The sequence below is a fragment of the Schistocerca nitens genome, chromosome 1, assembly GCF_023898315.1.
Source record: "Schistocerca nitens isolate TAMUIC-IGC-003100 chromosome 1, iqSchNite1.1, whole genome shotgun sequence".
NCBI classification, from domain to species: Eukaryota; Metazoa; Arthropoda; class Insecta; order Orthoptera; family Acrididae; genus Schistocerca; species Schistocerca nitens.
This window is the reverse complement of record NC_064614.1, coordinates 865,456,917-865,475,991: the sequence shown is the minus strand read 5'-3', so window position 1 is coordinate 865,475,991 and position 19,075 is coordinate 865,456,917. Positions and strand designations below refer to the sequence as shown.

Genomic DNA, 19,075 nt, shown 5'->3' with positions numbered 1-19,075 from the left:
GCTTATTGAAAATGGATGCAGCAGTATACTGCACCCCTTTCTGCACAACACTGAAGGAAGTCTGATCCCAATGCAGGTCTGATTTCTGCCGAGTATTAACTGAGTGAAAGCTGCTTATTCTTGGGAATAAGCTAATATTGTTAACAAGAAATGACAGTAAGGAATATATATATATATATATATATATATATATATATATATATATATATATATATATATAGAGAGAGAGAGAGAGAGAGAGAGAGAGAGAGAGAGAGAGAGGCCAGCATCAAAATACCCAGACTCGTGAACAGGGGTTGCCAAGAGGTTCGTGAACTTACACCGCTTATTGCCCCAATCACCCGTTTCTGAGCCAAAAACATTGTTTTAGAATGGGGAGACCTACCCCAAAATACACTCCTGGAAATTGAAATAAGAACACCGTGAATTCATTGTCCCAGGAAGGGGAAACTTTATTGACACATTCCTGGGGTCAGATACATCACATGATCACACTGACAGAACCACAGACACATAGACACAGGCAACAGAGCATGCACAATGTCGGCACTAGTACAGTGTATATCCACCTTTCGCAGCAATGCAGGCTGCTATTCTCCCATGGAGACGATCGTAGAGATGCTGGATGTAGTCCTGTGGAACGGCTTGCCATACCATTTCCACCTGGCGCCTCAGTTGGACCAGCGTTCGTGCTGGACGTGCAGACCGCGTGAGACGACGCTTCATCCAGTCCCAAATATGCTCAACGGGGGACAGATACGGAGATCTTGCTGGCCAGGGTAGTTGACTTACACCTTCTAGAGCACGTTGGGTGGCACGGGATACATGCGGACGTGCATTGTCCTGTTGGAACAGCAAGTTCCCTTGCCGGTCTAGGAATGGTAGAACGATGGGTTCGATGACGGTTTGGATGTACCGTGCACTATTCAGTGTCCCCTCGAAGATCACCAGTGGTGTACGGCCAGTGTAGGAGATCGCTCCCCACACCATGATGCCGGGTGTTGGCCCTGTGTGCCTCGGTCGTATGCAGTCCTGATTGTGGCGCTCACCTGCACGGCGCCAAACATGCATACGACCATCATTGGCACCAAGGCAGAAGCGACTCTCATCGCTGAAGACGACACGTCTCCATTCGTCCCTCCATTCACGCCTGTCGCGACACCACTGGAGGCGGGCTGCACGATGTTGGGGCGTGAGCGGAAGACGGCCTAACGGTGTGCGGGACCGTAGCCCAGCTTCATGGAGATGGTTGCGAATGGTCCTCGCCGATACCCCAGGAGCAACAGTGTCCCTAATTTGCTGGGAAGTGGTGGTGCGGTCCCCTACGGCACTGCGTAGGATCCTACGGTCTTGGCGTGCATCCGTGCGTCGCTGCGGTCCGGTCCCAGGTCAACGGGCACGTGCACCTTCCGCCGACCACTGGCGACAACATCGATGTACTGTGGAGACCTCACGCCCCACGTGTTGAGCAATTCGGCGGTACGTCCACCCGGCCTCCCGTATGCCCACTATACGCCCTCGCTCAAAGTCCGTCAACTGCACATACGGTTCACGTCCACGCTGTCGCGGCATGCTACCAGTGTTAAAGACTGCGATGGAGCTCCGTATGCCACGGCAAACTGGCTGACACTGACGGCGGCGGTGCACAAATGCTGCGCAGCTAGCGCCATTCGACGGCCAACACCGCGGTTCCTGGTGTGTCCGCTGTGCCGTGCGTGTGATCATTGCTTGTACAGCCCTCTCGCAGTGTCCGGAGCAAGTATGGTGAGTCTGACACACCGGTGTCAATGTGTTCTTTTTTCCATTTCCAGGAGTGTATTATACCATATGACATAAGCGAATGAAAATGAGCAAAGTAGACTAATTTTCATGTCAAACGATCACTCACTCCAGATACCATTCGAATAGTAAAAATGGAAGCATTAAGTCTTTGAACGAGATCCTGAATGTGAGCTTTCTACAACAGTTTACCATCTATCTGAACACCTAGAAATTTGATCTGTTCAGCTTCACTAATCATATGCCCATTCTGTGAAATTAACACGTCAGGTTTTGTTGAATTGTGTGTTAGAAACAGTAAAAACTGAGTCTTACTGTGATTTAGTGTTAGTTTATTTTCTACAGGCCATGAACTGCACCATTTGAAACCGGGCCAATATTGTGCACAACATTCTTTACTACCAAGCTAGTGTCATCAGCAAAGAGAAGTATTTTAGAGTTACCCTTAATACTAGAGGGCATATCATTTATATAAATAAGGAATGGGAGTGCACCTAACACTGATCCCTGGGGCACCCCCCACTTGACTGTACCCCACTCACACCCCACATCACAGCCATTCTCAACAATGTGAATAATGACCTTTTCCTATCTGTTGCTAAAGTAAGAGGTGAACCAATTGTGAGCTACTTCCCGTATTTCGTAATGGTCAAACTTCAGGAGCAATATTTTGTGATCATGACAATCAAATGCCTTAGTTAAATCAAAAAATATGCCTAGCGTTTGAAACCTTTTGTTTAACGCATCCAGTACCTCACAGAGAAAAGAGAATATAGCATTTTCAGTTGTTAAATGACTTCGAAAGCTGCACTGTACATTGGATAGCAAATCATGTGATATAAAATGATCAATTATCCTTACACACACAGCCTTTTCAATAACTTTAGCAAACACTGGTGGCATAGAAAAAGGTCTAAAATTGTCTACATTATCCCTTTCTCCCTTTTTATAAAGTGGATTTACTAATGTGTACTTCAATCTTTAAGGAAACTGACCATTCCTAAATGAAAAATTACAAGTATGGCTAAATACAGAGCACACATGTGCAGCACAGTACTTTGATATTCTGCTAGGCACTCCACCATATCCATGACAGTCCTTAGTCTTCAGTGATTTAACTATTGACTCAATTTCCCCCTTGTCTGTATCACAGAGGAGTATTTCAGACAACAATCTCAGAAAAACATTTGCCCAGAAAGTTGTAGGATTCCCTTTGGTAACTAAATTTTTATTTAATTCACCAGCAATGCTCAGAAAGTGATTGTTAAATACTGTACATACGTCTGTTTTTTCAGTAAAGGAAGTATTTTTACTACAAAATGACTTTATATCGTCAACCTTGCGATGCTGAGCAGACACTTCCTTCACAGCTAACCATATGGTTTTAATTTTATCCTGTGAATTAGCTATTCTATTTGCATGCAACATACTTTCTGCCTTCCTAATAACATTTTTAAGCACCTTACAATACTATTTGTAATGGGCTACTGCAGCTTGATTGTGACTACTTCTAACCTTTTGATATAATTCCCACTTTGTTCTATGTGATATCCTGATCCCACTAGTCAGCCACCTGGGCTGCCTATTACTGCTAGTACCCCATTTAGAACGTTCTAATGGAAAGCAACTCTCAAAGAGCATGAGAAATGTGTTAAGGAAAGCTCAAAGGCTCTGAGCACTATGGGACTTAACTGCTGTGGTCATGAGTCCCCTAGAATTTAGAACTACTTAAACCTAACTAACCTAAGGACATCACACAATTCCATGCCCGAGGCAGGATTCGAACCTATGACCGTAGCGGTCGCGTGGTTCCAGACTGTAGCACCTAGAACTGCTCGGCCGGCCTGTTAAGGAAAGCATCATATGTTATCAGCACTATAAACATCCTGCAGCTCTTGTTCCTTGATAAGGTTTAAAAAAAACTCTCTATTGCTATTGGATTAACTTTCCTACATAGTTAGTAATTATATGTGACATTTGTTTGAGGACAAAAGCCTGTTAGTGTTAAAATTTGTGCATCACAGTCTGAAAGGCCATTCACCCTTTTACTAACATAATGCTCTCTAGTAATGAAGAATGAATAAAAATATTGTCTATGGCTGTGCTCCTGTTCCCCTGCACCCTAGTTGGAAAAAACACAAGCTGCATCAGTTCATATGAATTTAGGAGGCCTACCAACATCCTTTTTCTTGCCCATCATATACAAAATGTACGAGGGTTGACTGAAAAGTAAGGCCTACACCTTCTCAAGTCTTCAACAGTTGGCAGCATTGGTACGCGGCAGGTACTGGCTTGTTCCATAGCCTCTTCTCTGCAACTCCAATTGGCGGTAGCTGTGCAGATGGTCGGTCAATGCAATTTAAGCAATGTGCAGTCATTGAATTCTTGACAGCAGAAGGTGTCACCCCAAAGGAGATTCATCAGAGAATGAAAGTAGTTTATGGTGATTGTGTTGATGTGAGTACTTTGCATTGTTGGGCGAGTAAGTTTAATGATGTTGAGGTGGGAACATCTGACCTGCATGTTGACAGATTGATTCAGTACGACCTTCGTATCACTCAGAGAGAACTGGCAAGCACAATCGGCATTTCACAACAATGTGTGGTTCTTGCCAGGAACTCCTCTCATGTTACAAGAATGAAAGTGACGCCAATAATGAAAGATGATCTGTGGGGACATCATTATGCTTCTGATGAAGATGTTGAGAGAACTGTGAGAGTGTGGTTGCGAAAACAGAGTGTCGACTTCTTCTATGACAATTTCAGAAAACTTGTTCATCTTGGCAGAAATGTATCCAATTGGCTGGTGATTATGTGGCAAAGTGAATATTGGTAATTAAAGATCACATTCTAAGGATTATTTCTGCATTTGATTTATTAAAATACTCCCATCCAAACCCAATTAATGAAGGTGGAGGCATAACTTTTCATTCAACCCTTGTATATTGAAGTCACCACATATAACTAATTTATGATATTTCCTACAAAGTGAATCAGGAACCCTTTCTAGCAGAAATGCTCTAAGTCAGAGTTACGGGACCTATAAACAACAACAATTAGAAGTTTAATTTAACCACTAAATTCAACTCCCCCTGCACAACATTCAAATACCCTTTCAGTGCAGTGCCGTGATACGTCTATAGACTCAAACGGAATACTGTTGTTGTTGTTGGTTTTTTTTTTTTTTTTTTGCGTACATAGCCACTCCCCCAGCCCACAAGGAACTCCTTGAAAAACAGCCAGCTAATCTGTTTCATGGTAAAGGAAGCCTCTGAACTGTCAAATTATTTAAGTGGTGCTCCAATATACCAATAATTTCAGACTCAACATCTATAAGCAGTTCACTAACTATCTCTAATACCTTTTATATTTTGACAAAATATGCTAATTCCTTCTCTACTTGGAAACATGACGTCCTCTGAAGGTGAGCCCTTAGTTAGAGAGAACTCCTTTCAGCAGGAATACCTGTCAGCTGGCTTCAATCTAAAAAAAGGTACAGCTCAAACACCAACTACTACAGGAATTTTTCCGTGAGTGATCCCACCAACACCCACTACACTGTCACCTATAAGCTTTGCCAGCCTCCCTTTCCCATACCTATTGAGGTGCAGGCCATGCCTAGTGAAACCCGATCTACTGAGAGACCCAACTGGCACCACTGAAATGTGACCCATGCCCTCTGTCATCAACGTCCTCTCCAGCCCCATGCGGCATTAAGATGAGGCCAATCATGATGCTGAAACAGTTGCATGAAATGCACATTAGTGCCACCAGTTTGAGTAGCTATCTTTACCAGGTAACCACCTACATTATATTCCCCCATCCCTATCAAGACTGTTCCCTGCTCCACCCACTATCACTACCTGATCCTCCTCCGTAAAATCCCTACGTAACTCCCCTATACTGTTAGTCACCTGAGTCAATCCTGCACTAGGCTTCACAATGCTGGTGACCTGGTACTCACTCCCCTAACACTCCTTCAGTTGAGACCCTTGGCTCAGCTCTAAACCAAAGGACCCCTGACCAACTCCGGGAACAAATTTCAAGCTATGTGTGCAGGAAAGCAACCTTCACCACTTCTGACAGCAAACATCTTCAGAACCCGTGCAGAAAGCATTATCGGTGTGTGTGAACCACAAGTTCCACACAACTGCACTCTGCACACTCTATAGCCCAGGCAAGGTTGCCTGCACATCTAGGATGAGGGCCCCCGCCGACACGCTGAGTGCCCACTGCCTTTCTTTCCAGCCCTGAATGCTATCTAAGTGTCTCCATAACACACCCAACGTTGGAGCTTCAATTAACAAATAAACACGTCCCCCCATGTGCCTGCTTGAACTCTGCTGAAAAAGCAGCAACCTGTCCACCCCACAGGCTGAATGGCAAAGCCAGACAGCCAGTCTCCACATTCGCCCTCCGCCTCATGTGACGCGAATGCTTTACCACCTGCTGCAAGAGGAGACTCACCACATCGGATACACTAAAAGGAGCCTCAGTAGCAGGGCCTGTAATGAAACAAGTGACACCTGGGGTGTTCCATGGTTCAAATGGCTCTGAGCACTATGGGACTTAACATCTGTGGTCATCAGTCCCCAAGAACTTAGAACTACTTAAACATAACTAACCTAAGGACATCACACACATCCATGCCCGAGGAAGGATTCGAACCTGCGACCGTAGCAGTCGCGCGGTTCCGGACTGAGCGCCTAGAACCGCTAGACCACCGCGGCCGGCGGTGTTCCATGCATCAAGGCAGCAGCCTGAAGGTGACTGACCATAGCCAAAAGGTCATTCAGCTGTTGGCGAATTACGGTCAGCTCCTGGTGCGTCCAGACGCAGCATGCACAAATCCTACCCAGCCTAGCACGACTGACTGGAGAAGTAAACCACAAAAGCAGACAGAATCCTAGATATGCAACTTGCTACCCTCCTAGTTGTGTCACCAGTGGATGCTGATGTCTCAATGAGGCTGGCTGGTCGGAATAAATTAAAACTGGTCTATAGACTATGCGAATCTACACCTACAAAATGTGAGATTAAATCTCTTAAACAGAAAAATACACACGAAATTTAATAAACATACTATTGGGGGGAGATGGGGGGAGGGGGGGGGGGGGGGACACGAAGAAAACACTTTACTTGCTGCTCTGTGTATGTTTATTGACTGAGAGCTGGAGCCTGATGGTACAGGTCTTACACATGCTATTCACAGGTATGTTCAACTTGAATAATGCTAGAGAAGGTTCGGTCACTGGTGCAATATTGACTGACAAATACTTATCAATATCACTGAGTTACAAAGATTTATGTTCATGAGAAATGAAATTTTGTGTACTTTTAATAAGCTCTTGTAAAAGATGATCTCACCTCTGTCAACATCAAGCAATGACTTGTTGAGTACAGATGTGTATGGAGATACTACAGACAACAACCTCATTAAAAAGACAATCATCACACCTCATCCATGATAACATCTTAAATGTGATGGTAATCTGTCTGTTACTTTTTCGTAACTAAACTGCTGTCCCAATTTGATGAAATTTGGTATGGAGATAGTTTGAACCCTAAGGAAGAATATAAGCTATGTAACAAATCACACCCTAATATGGTGTACACGAGTCAGATACAGACGATGCTTGGAAGTAGATTAGTGATGGACTGTTTACTGATTATTTCATGTCAGTAGGAATCCAATGTTTACTCATCTGCAAGGTTTTTGACATTTGAAAAAGAATTGTACACCACCTTGCAAAGCTGGACAGTTTTTAAAGCAAAATATTGTGGAGATACACTATGTGATCAAAAGTATCCAGACACCTCCAAAAACATATGTTTTTTCAGATTAGGTGCATTGTGCTGCCACCTACTGCCAGGTATTCCATATCAGCAACCTCAGCAGTCATTAGACATCGTGAGAGAGCAGAATGGGGCACTCTGTAGAACTCACGGACTTCGAATGTGGTCAAGTCATTGGGTGTCACTTGTGTCATACGTCTGTACACAAGATTTCCACACTCCTAAACATCCCTACGTCCACTGTTTCCGATGTGATAGTGAAGTGGAAACGTAAAGGGACACATACAACACAAAAGCATACAGGTCGATCTTGTCTGTTGACCGACAGAGACCACCGACAGTTGAAGAGGGTCATAATGTGTAATAGGCAGACGTCTATCCAGACCATCACTCAGGAATTCCAAACTGCATCAAGATCCACTGTGAGTACTATGACAGTTGGGTGGGAGGTGAGAAAACTTTGATTCCATGGTCAAGTGGTACCTCATAAGCCACACTTCACGCCAGCAAATGCTGAACAAGGCCTTGCTCGGTGTAAGGAGCATGAACATTGGAAAATTGAACAGTGGAAAAACGTTGTGTGGAGTGACGAATCAGGGTACACAATGTGACAATCTGATGGCAGGGTGTGGGTATGGTGAATGCCCGGTGCATGTCATGTGCCAGCGTGTGTAGTGCCAACAGTAAAATTCGGAGGCGGTGGTGTTATGGTGTGGTCAAGTTTTTCATGGAGGGGGCTTGCACCCCTTGTTGTTTTCCATGGCATTACCACAGCACAGGCCTATACTGATGTTTTAAGCACCTTCTTGCTTCCCACTGTTGAAGAGCAATTCAGGAATGACAATTGCATCTTTCAACACAATCGAGCACCTGTTCATAACACATGGCCTTTGGCGGAGTGGTTACACATCAATAATATCCCTGTAATGTACTGGTCTGCACAGAGTCCTGACCTGAATCCTAAAGAACACCTTTGGGATGTTTTGGAATGGTGACTTCGTGCCAGACCTCAAATCGATACCTCTCCTCAGTGCAGCACTCCATGAAAAATGGAGTGTTGTTCCCCAAGAAACCTTCCAGCACCTAACTGAACATACATCTGCGAGAGTGAAAGCTGTCTTCAGGGCTAAGGGTGGGCCAACACCATACTGAATTCCAGCATTACCGATGGAGGGTGCCACGTACTTTTAAGTCATTTTCAGCCGGGTGTCTGTATACTTTTGATCAAATAGTGTACAATACTGAAATCCGATGGCAAGACTGACAACTGTATTTAAAACTACTACACCAAGAGAGCATTAGAAAACACATTATTAATACTAGTTATTTTAAGATATGCATAAAAGGAATTTATGTCTGATACGTGAGCACAGCTGTAGGCAACAGTTAGTTGATCTATAACTGCAAAATGGATATACAGGTTTGACTGGGACAATTAATGAAAATAATATATCAGGTGATACAGCTTTACAGTGAGCCATTAAATCTCAGTAAAAAAAGACATCACATGCTACATGAAGTTCATCTTGCAAATAACTGACACTAAGGCTTCACACCAATCCTTCAATTACATTGTCCGACTATGGGCATCTTAGAAAAAAAAAAGATGTGTTTATTGCAAGAAATTTCTTACCTCCCTTGAATTTTTTTTCCTTCCTACGACATAGTTCGCCATTTTGTCAAACTTGATGTTCCGTAGGTGTATTGCACAATAAATGAATATGTATGACTGTATATTCTGATCACAAAATAGTGCAAATGCATGCTGTTGTTTCAACTTTTGGCAGTTCTACACAGAAAGACAGATCAGTTTTAACACACTGACTGCTGCACACAGAGCGACTGATGTCTCACCACTATGTCACACCTTGCCACCAGGTATAAAGGCTCTGCTGTGACCATCACCAGCTATATGTCATAAGGCACATGGCTCTATTGCGGCCACCGGCGGCCTTATTGCAGTCAGCGTGTTAATTCTATTTTGACACAGCTGTGATGGCCACTGAGAACACCATCAAAGAATAAGAACGCAATTCTGTGTAGAGAACTCTGTAGCCTAGAAATATAATTAAAATACGTTTCACATTCTCTAACTGTAGTAACAGGCCTGCAAGCCAGTCCAAGCACCTTGGAGGTTGCAAGTTACCAGGTACATGTAATGTAAATACAATGTGTGTGTGTGTGTGTGTGTGTGTGTGTGTGTGTGTGTGTGTGTGTGTGTACATACTCAATATAATAGAATTGGGCTATGTAATTGTGGTAATTGTGTTCTGAGAGACATCTCTGTTGGTAGATTCTCTATACTCAACATGCACAGAAATGTGACATGTCCAGTAAAAGTGCTTCTGAAACTACTGTCTTTCACTATACTATATAATTTACAATCCTGTATCTCCTTCCTGGATCTTACCATGACACAGTGAATTTAAAAAGCGAAAAGCTGGCCAATAGCCGAGGGCAATCTCAAGTGTATCAAACACTTACAGGGGTAATTCACAAAAGTCAATAATGTACCTGTTTTCTCCTTTGTTCTCCTGAAAAGCATTTAATACAGGTCTTTTATTTCCCGAATAACACCCTACCACAATAAGTCATAACCTGTACAAAACCTGTTGGCCAACAATGCAAGTGTAGAATTTCACGTTTTTTGTTTTCCTCTCTTCCCAGAACCCCTTCGTTCTTTACCGTCTCACCAGAAATTTTATGTATTGACTTCCTTTATGGTGGTTTCTCCTCAAGTGATGTTATGCTGTTCCCTTTGCTTCTGAATTATACTTTTTTGGATCATCTCCAGTGTGATACCATTTTCTCGTGCATCTCCTTTACTCTTTTCTACCCACCTAGAAGTGGACTTTAAATGATGTCATTTAATCAATATCTTTCTGCTCAGTCAGTTTCCTTTAATTCTTGCTAGGTATCTATAAAAATTCAACTATGTTTCCACATCGAGACAGATCTTTTTGGTGCACTTATCGAAATCCTAGTTTTTCCTATTCTCCCACTAGTAGGCTTCTGGAGTCTATAAATTTTCCTGAGAAGGAGCCACATCAGAAACATTCGAGATTGAAACAGGCCTCAGACTAGGGGATGCTCTCTCATGTGTTCTGTTCAATGTCATCTTAAAGAAAGTAATAAAAGAATGTAGGCAACAGAAGTGGGCTGGAGTAGAGATGGACGGTAACTTCAACTGTCTCACATATGCATATGACATAGTACTATTAAGTGAATCAAAGCACGAGTTGAAAGAAATATACCAGAAAATGGACAATTATGCACAGAAGGTAGGGCTCAAAGTGAATTGAGACAAAACAGAGTTCATGCAATTAGGAAGAAGACAAGAGCAAGTAGAATTTCTTGAGATAGGTGGAAAGAGGTTCAAGAGAGTAGACCAGTTCAAATATTTGGGATCTTGGTTTACCACAGACAACAACATAAAAATGGACACCAAGGAAAGAATAACAGTGGGAACGAAATGCATGCATTCCCTCAGACACACACTTGGCTCTAAATCGATCTCAGTGAACACTAAGATGAAAATCTACAACACAGTGATATGCCCAGCAGTAATTTACAGTTCAGAAACATGGTGCATGACTAAGCGAGAAAGGGAAAAACTAAGAGTAATGAGGGAGATATGGGAACCAGTTTTAGATAACTGAGAATGGAGGAGGAGGAAAAATGAGGAAATCTACCTTCTGATGTGACAACCAACTATCCTACAGAAGATAAAGAACAAAAGAATACAATGGGTGGGCCATGTAGCCCGTATGCCAGATGGAAGACATGCGAAGATAGTACTAGCAGGGAAACCAAACACCCCATTGGATGACCAAGGCGGCACTGGATGGACGACCTGGCGAAGGACCTAGCAGCCCCGGGAATTGAAGACACCTGGGGGAACCGGGCACAAAACAGGAACAGGAGGCAGTTTGTGGAAGCAGCGCGTGGTCTGCAGGACCTGTGATCATTGAATATCTATCTATCTATATTTGTTGCCTTCTTTTCAAGATTTTCCAACTGTCCCTGTTTCTTTTCTTTTTTTTCTTTTCTTTTTTTAAATCTAGTCAAGTGCCTGGTACAGCCCAGACATTAATTTATTCCAATATTCTACTAGGAATAAAAGAATACTATTTCTCTCTCCTGTCTTCCACCTGCTTGAGCACAACCTTTCCCTCTTCCACTTGCCTCTTCACACCCAGACCCTCTTCCACCTCACATCATCTCCTCCTTCCACCAGCCTCTTCAAACCCTCTTCCTTTTCCACATTGTTCCTACATGTCCCCCTCCACCATCACCTTCTGCTCCTCTCCTCCACCACTTCTCTCTGTCCGTCTCCTCCTTCCACCTCTCTCTGTCTTAACTGGAATGCCCGAGATGTAGATTTGGTGGTTGTGTGTGCTTGAGATATGCTTGCTCGTGTGAGTGTGTTCACTGAGATCGATTTAGAGCCAAGTGTGTGTCTGAGGGAATGCATGATGTTTCTCTTTTGCTGATTGAGGTTATGGTCAGAAACTTAATGTAAGTACCTTAATTGTACCTGTCTGCAACTTAATGTGTCTTCTTTACAGTGGGACAGAATACATAGAAACTACATGAGGAAGACAGCACTTGCAAAGAGATTACCCCATGGGCAAAAGCAGAAGACATTACAGTATCACAATGCTTGTAGAACCTATAGCTGAAGCATTACATGAGCAGCAGTAACATATCTCGTTCACAAAAAAAAGTGATGTAGATAAACTTAAATAAAGAGCCTATAAAAATTTCATGAAAGCTAGTGAATCTTTTACAGAGAACAATTTGTTTGTGAACACAAATGGACAACACATGTACAAATCTGTCATACATAAGAAGCAGAGTGTACTTGTCTGTCCAGTATCTCCTATCAAATCGCTGGATTGATTTCAGCTAAATTTGACACAGAAACACCAGTTCCATTGAGTATCAGCACTGTTTGGATTCTTACCTCCTAGCTCCAATAGGAGTGGAAATACAGGCAAAAAGGTGTCTCTTCCCAAGCTCCTGGTGTACAGGGTACCATGCACAACAGGCATGTTGTGTAGGAACTCTCAGCCTGCCAAACAAACCTGCACTCCAGGGCAGCCTACATTTCAGGGTCAACACACAGTTTTCCAAGCCCCAACGTGTAGGTTGCCCTGCATGACATGTGTGTTGTTGTTGTTGTTGTTGTTGTTGTATCAGCCCTGCTTTATTGATCTGTTTTACATGGCAGCCTCTATATACATGCAAATAAATGATTTTTCAAGCTATTGATGTGTAGCCTGTCCTGCATGAGAAACATGTTGTGGGAGTAGTGTCAGCCTGCTTTATTGAACTGTATTGCAGGGGCGATATATGCCGGGAGCATGGCCGGGAAGAGGTTGAGATGGATAGAGGAGAGGATGGACAGGGCAATGGGGAAGAGGGAATAAAAAGAGAGAGGGGAAGAGACAGAGGTGCGCGAGGCAGCTGGAACGTCTAGAGCGGCAATGGTGTAGTGGACAGGTGGAAAAGGAAGAGAGGAGGACAGATGGATAGAGAGAGGGGAAAGAGGATATGGTCAGAGGGTGGGGGTGGAAGAAATGAACAAAGAGAAGGGGAGGTGAAGATGAATAGACAAAGAGAGTAGGGAGGAGTTGATAGACAGGTAGAGATGTGAGGCTGTGGCAGACAGGTAGAGTGAACAAGGTGAGGGAGGAGGAGGTGTGTTCAACATATGTGTTGAACACACACATGGGCAAAGCCATGGAGAAAAGTCTAGTGTATACAATAAAATTGAATAAACTATGGAATCACAAATTCTAAGGTAGTGGTGTTGACACACAATTGATGTGGGAGGATAACATCATGCTCAAAAATAAGCACTAGTGTGTTTTAATGAAAGATTTCTTATATAGTGAAATAGATACACTATCAACAATGTATTATCATTTGGTATAGTATACCCTCATTACACCATACTGAAACATACTGTGAGGAAATGCAGCACATATAAGTGATTTAAATTAACCGTAAAGGTTCCCATAATTACTGGGTTCATTTTATACAACACACTGCCACACACAGTGAAATGGATGGAAATGACATCCACAGTCATAAATAAATTAAATTATTATTTATTCTCATTTTGTTTAAGGGTCATTTAATTGGAAATCATCACATTTAGGTTGCATCAAGGTTACACATTGTAATGAAATTTGGTACAGTTAATACCTGCACTAAAGTAAGTTCACATCTCAGGTATTGAAATGGTAAACCCCCAGGGGGCTGAGCTAGGTCCTCCCAAAGTTATAATTTTGGTCTTTTCTTTCCAAAAACCATTCTACCATGTGTGACCACCTAGGTTCTGTACTAAATCAGATACAGCCAAAAGATTGGTCTCATTTGAAAGGTAACACCTCTCTCTTGTAAGAGAAAGCAAGGATGTATTACAGTGGTTCATGGTTCAGAAGTAATACATACACAAACAGCTACACAAGTTATCACATTTTTGCAAGTTTCCAATATTTTTATCTCATGTGTGAATGATAGTACTGAAACAATATTTGGTGTGTATAGAGAGGTGATAAGGCTGAATTCATACAACAAATTTGGTTGAAATCACTATTTGGGACCTCCCCAAATGCAATGTGTGTGGGTCACAGCGTGCTGCAAATTGCTTCGTTATGTAGCTTGTGTCTAAGTCTGTCTAAGTCTAATTACCTCCAAAATATCTTTGTGTTGCTCCCATTTATTGTAAGTCATTTAACAATGTTCTAATACTGATACACCACATGTAATAACAGGCACTCAATGAATGAATGAATGAATGAATGAATGAATGAATGAATGAGCCTATGAGTGGAAGTTAAAAATGTGAAAGTCGTGACGGTGAGTAGTTTCAATGAAATCCTAATGCAATGAAATTATCCATAGAGAATAGAAACATTCTGCAACTTTCCCTCCCCCCCCCCCTTTTCGTTTATCACCATCATCTTAGTGAAATTACACTTGTGGGTGGTAGTGGTAAACAGTTGGTTGTTAAGTTGGCAATGATTTCATCACACCATTATTGATAAACAGTTCATTGTTGCAATGACTGCCTACCATTATTGACAAACAGTTCTTTATTACGCGTTGTTTTCAGTAGCATAGCTAGGAAATCTGGAAACTGGTACGCATCACCAACTTCTTTTGCATTAATTTCTTGTTTACGATGAAAGCTCTCCCATTTGCCACTAAAATCATGCATTGGTTTTTGATAGTAAAGAAAGACTTTCATTTCACTGACTCACACACAAGATCTACTGAATTCTACAAGTCATATTTTAACTCAAATTGTTTTTTCATATATAAACACTGATGGATAAACACTGATGGATGGCACATACTACTTGTGATGGATGGAGCAATTTATATGAGATAATGAAGTTAAAACATTTCCCTTAAAGCATCAAACCATGACGCTGCTATCTTTGAGGGATATTTTCTGAAGTGTCCAAAGTGCATTAATTTAAACTCAACATTAAATTTTTAAGTTTTCACTCTTATTTTTATGGTGTTAATCCACAACTATTAGTCAAAACTGCAGACAAAAATAATACTGAAATTCCCCATTAATCTTATCTATCAAATAATAAATGTTTGAATTTCAGCTAAAGAAACCAAGGATTTAAATTAAAGATTTTATTTTGATTTTCCTAACTCCAAACGTCCCATCAATCACTTGTGGAAAGCCTGATACATGTAATAATAATTTGTTGTTTTTATGTACAGACAGCAACCTAACACACCACTTTTAATACAGTTCTGCCAGCCCAGGAGTCCTAATTGGTCTACCACCACCATCCAATCACAGCTGTGCTGCCATTGTGCATGGTATTGAATCATCTTATGAGGAGTGTGCACGACCCAACAGTTCAATATGGAAGCGAGTTGTGAAGTGCAAGGTCAGTTTGTGGATGACATGGAGAAATGTTTTCTTGGTACAGCATTAGGACAGGAGTGTTATAACCTATCATACTGTAGACAATCAGGACTCAAACTTAAGTGTGACTATAAGGATGAGACAAAATACCTACTGACTGTTCGTAAAAATTGATGAGTAGGAAACTTTGTGTTACCATCATGAGAAGGTTTACCTGGACAATTGTACACACATTTTTGGTCATGAATGTTGTGACCCATTCTCTCATCACCAGTCTCTGGTAAAAATATCTGAGAGTTTTTTCTGGTAATATTAATCTTACACCTGGCAAATCTCTGTGCTCAAAGTGTTATTGCATGATTAACGACAGTATAAGAGGCAACCAAGAGAATGAATGTTCAAAAGATACAAGTAGCAGCTTTTGGTCTGCTGAAGAATTTGTCGCTGTAGTGCTCTCAGAGTGTGAGCACTGAAGAAACAGCATCTGACTAGTAGCCTAGTAAAAAAGTCTCACATAGTAAAACTAAGTACAAGAATCTGCTCTGCTGTTCATAAGCACTTGGAAAAGTGTCTCAAAGTCACAATATCTAATGATGAGGATCATATCCCTTCAACTTCCAGACAGACAGATTTTGCTGATCTTATTGAACAACTAAAAGAAAAAGAAAAATCAAGATTATCAATCTCCTGATGCTGAAGTGAAGCTACCAGAGGGTAGTGTAGGCATCCAAACAAAAGTTAATTATGCTTTTTTAAATACTGCTTAGCACATTTTTGTGAATCTTTGATTACTTCTGTATATCTACGTACAGGTAATTTAATGAAGTGTTAACTGTACTTGGGTATATTTGTATTTGGAACCAGTGAAAGCAGGTTTTCTGCAGATGAATAAATACACTAGTTAGAACTTTTGTTAATATTATAAATGAAAGTGAGATATCCTAGCAAATAAATAAAATAATGATGTTACCACAGTCTTTGTCGGTTAGGACACAACTGACAATGAAACAACAAATAATGCACAGCCAAGAAAGGAAAAGCACAACCAGAGGGAAAAGTAACAATGAAGTGTAGAAATCTGCGAGAGGGGTTAATAGAAAGAGTCAAAATTACCTACGATTTGTACGTATTGCTCCTTTGTGTTCATGTGCACACATATACACTCTCTCACACTCTAATTTGAATAAACCTATGATGTACCCAACAACACGGTTGAATTTCCCTACATTAGTTTATATATTTTTTGCTATATAGCATGTTGAGACAAGTGAGACTGCTTGTTGAAAGGTGAAGAATACCTAACCCTTTAAGTTATCAAAATTCTGAAGCTCATGCATGATTTTAAATAAAAATGTATTCCAAAAATTTAAGTCTTCAGTTCAGATTTGTTTTCATCTTACCTACTCCAAGTACCTCATGCCGTCCATCTGTATTTGAAAATTTTCTTCACTTGTGAGACCGTAACATCTGCAGGTGGTCTACAATTATTAAAACTCTTCAAATAGCTTCCTGGGTGTACCACCCATTATTGAATGTCTTAATAATTACTGTAACAATCCATCTTTTTTGTCCCTATAATCCAGTTTTGTAAGCTACTAGATTATTTAATATATGAAAACTATCCTCAGCTACCATTTCTCCAGTTTTGAGCAGACATTATAAGAGGGTTATCAAAATATCAGTTCTCATTTCCATTAAACATCAAACATCATCATTCCCACACCAAAGTGAGGACTCAGCAGAAGAAAAAAAAAAAAAGTTCATATACAGGTAGATTAGTGAGCAATTGTCACACCAGAGTGGATCCCTTTGGCAACACTAATATTTTTGTAATAGTAACTTCGGACAAGTGTTGCTGAAAATTCCACTGCATGTACGGCTATTCAGGAACATAATTTCTGTTCAGATAAAGCCTTGCAAAAGGGTCACATGGTTTTAAGGAATCTCACATGAACCATCCAAAACCAATTTCTCGAGCTACTGCACTTTGATTCCATTTTTGTATGACAAGCTTGACATAAGTGTCTGGAGAACATCACATCAAAAGACCTTTCTTCTTTTTTAACTACCACATTACAATATACATTTGTCTGAAGTCACTGCCAGTTGTTCAAGCACATGGAAAACTGGCTTGTATCTAAATGGTTGAACAGTGGTGATAAACTTCAGTATGCTGTCACTGACTTACTGTAGTATTTATCAGCAGTATTATACTGAGAAACAATTTGCAAACAAGTAAATCAGTATGACAAATACTTAAATTGCATCATATACATAGCACAAACCTGTAGGGGACCTGTATAATTATTTATATTATACCTAATGACATTGCTTCCTTATCATCAAGTCCTGCCCAAACCTCTTAAGTTTTCAATCGCATTCTCTATCTCAATTTTCACTGCTTTAACAGACTCCAAAATTTGGTACTACTTATCAAGTGGTTCAAATGGCTCTGAGCACTATGGGGCTTAACTTCTGAGGTCATCAGTCCCCTAGAACTTAGAACTACTTAAACCTAACTACCCTAAGGACATCACACACATCCAAGCCAGAGGCAGGACTCAAACCTGCGACTGTAGTGGTCGCACGGTTCCAGACTGTAGCGCCTAGAACCACTCGGCCACTCCAGCCGGCTGGTACTACTTATCCCAAACCTCATTGATCTCCAACTTTCAATCTCATTAACATCTGGATTTATGCTAACCAATAGCTGGAATGACCTAATGGCAGGAAAGCAATGTAGAAATTTAAAGCAGGATTAGGTAACCGAGTTCCTGTTTTTACTATAAATATAACAGCACAACTGAAAATTGCGAGCTACAAGCATTCTTTTTAAATAACTAGATTGTATGTACCTTAGTAATTAAGAGAATAGTTTCAAGTTAGAATACAGGTTGTAAACAACTTTAAATGGAGGTGGTTATTGTTGTAAATTCCATTGCTTGCTGGTAGCTGTAAATCATGTGCACAATCTACGAAAGAGCAATGTTATATGTCAAATTAAATACTTATTCGGCATTATCTCAGTGTTCACTTCCATACCGAGACCATCTATACAATACATTTACATATGTGTCAAACCAACTGAAAACTTTCATATCATGTGGACAAAAAGTTTAGTTAACTTTGAGATTTGTTTTAATTCTGTATGTGCGTGTGTAGCTGAACTTTACCCGTTAGAGATAGCCTATTAAATTACATTTTCTTGTACTCAAAATTTATATTAACAATGTCAAGCAGCTCTGAAGTGATGTACGTTAACACACAAGAAATAGTTGTCAAGCACCGTAATACGGGATAAAGAGTTCTGAAGTAGTTAATAAATTTGCAACAACAATCTAACTATACCCGGATTACCAAACAACGTTTTCGACTTACCATCCGGAGACGGTTCCAATTACAAGTTGTTTTGCAGCAGATGCCTTTCCGACGTCCTTTAAAACCTTGTCTACTATGCTTTTGGTTTCCCTCGATACTTCATCCATGTTGATAAGTAATATGTATCTCCTGTTGAAACTTACTGATGTTTCCGTTGATAGCGATTATTCCAGGGCCGAATGCTACATTACAAAAGAAATCAAGAAGTTCTGTTAAC

At 41.0% G+C, this 19,075-nt stretch overlaps 1 protein-coding gene across 1 annotated transcript in view; it reads right to left on the bottom strand.

The window, feature by feature from the left end:
* The window catches only part of LOC126263562 (FUN14 domain-containing protein 1), a 76,011-nt gene that overhangs the window by 56,630 nt on the left and 306 nt on the right, over nt 1-19,075 (bottom strand). Inside the window, exon 2 of the mRNA XM_049960655.1 lies at nt 18,859-19,040. Within this exon, the coding sequence (XP_049816612.1) occupies nt 18,859-18,965 (107 nt within the window). The 5' untranslated portion in view covers nt 18,966-19,040. The remainder of the gene's footprint in view (nt 1-18,858; nt 19,041-19,075) is intronic.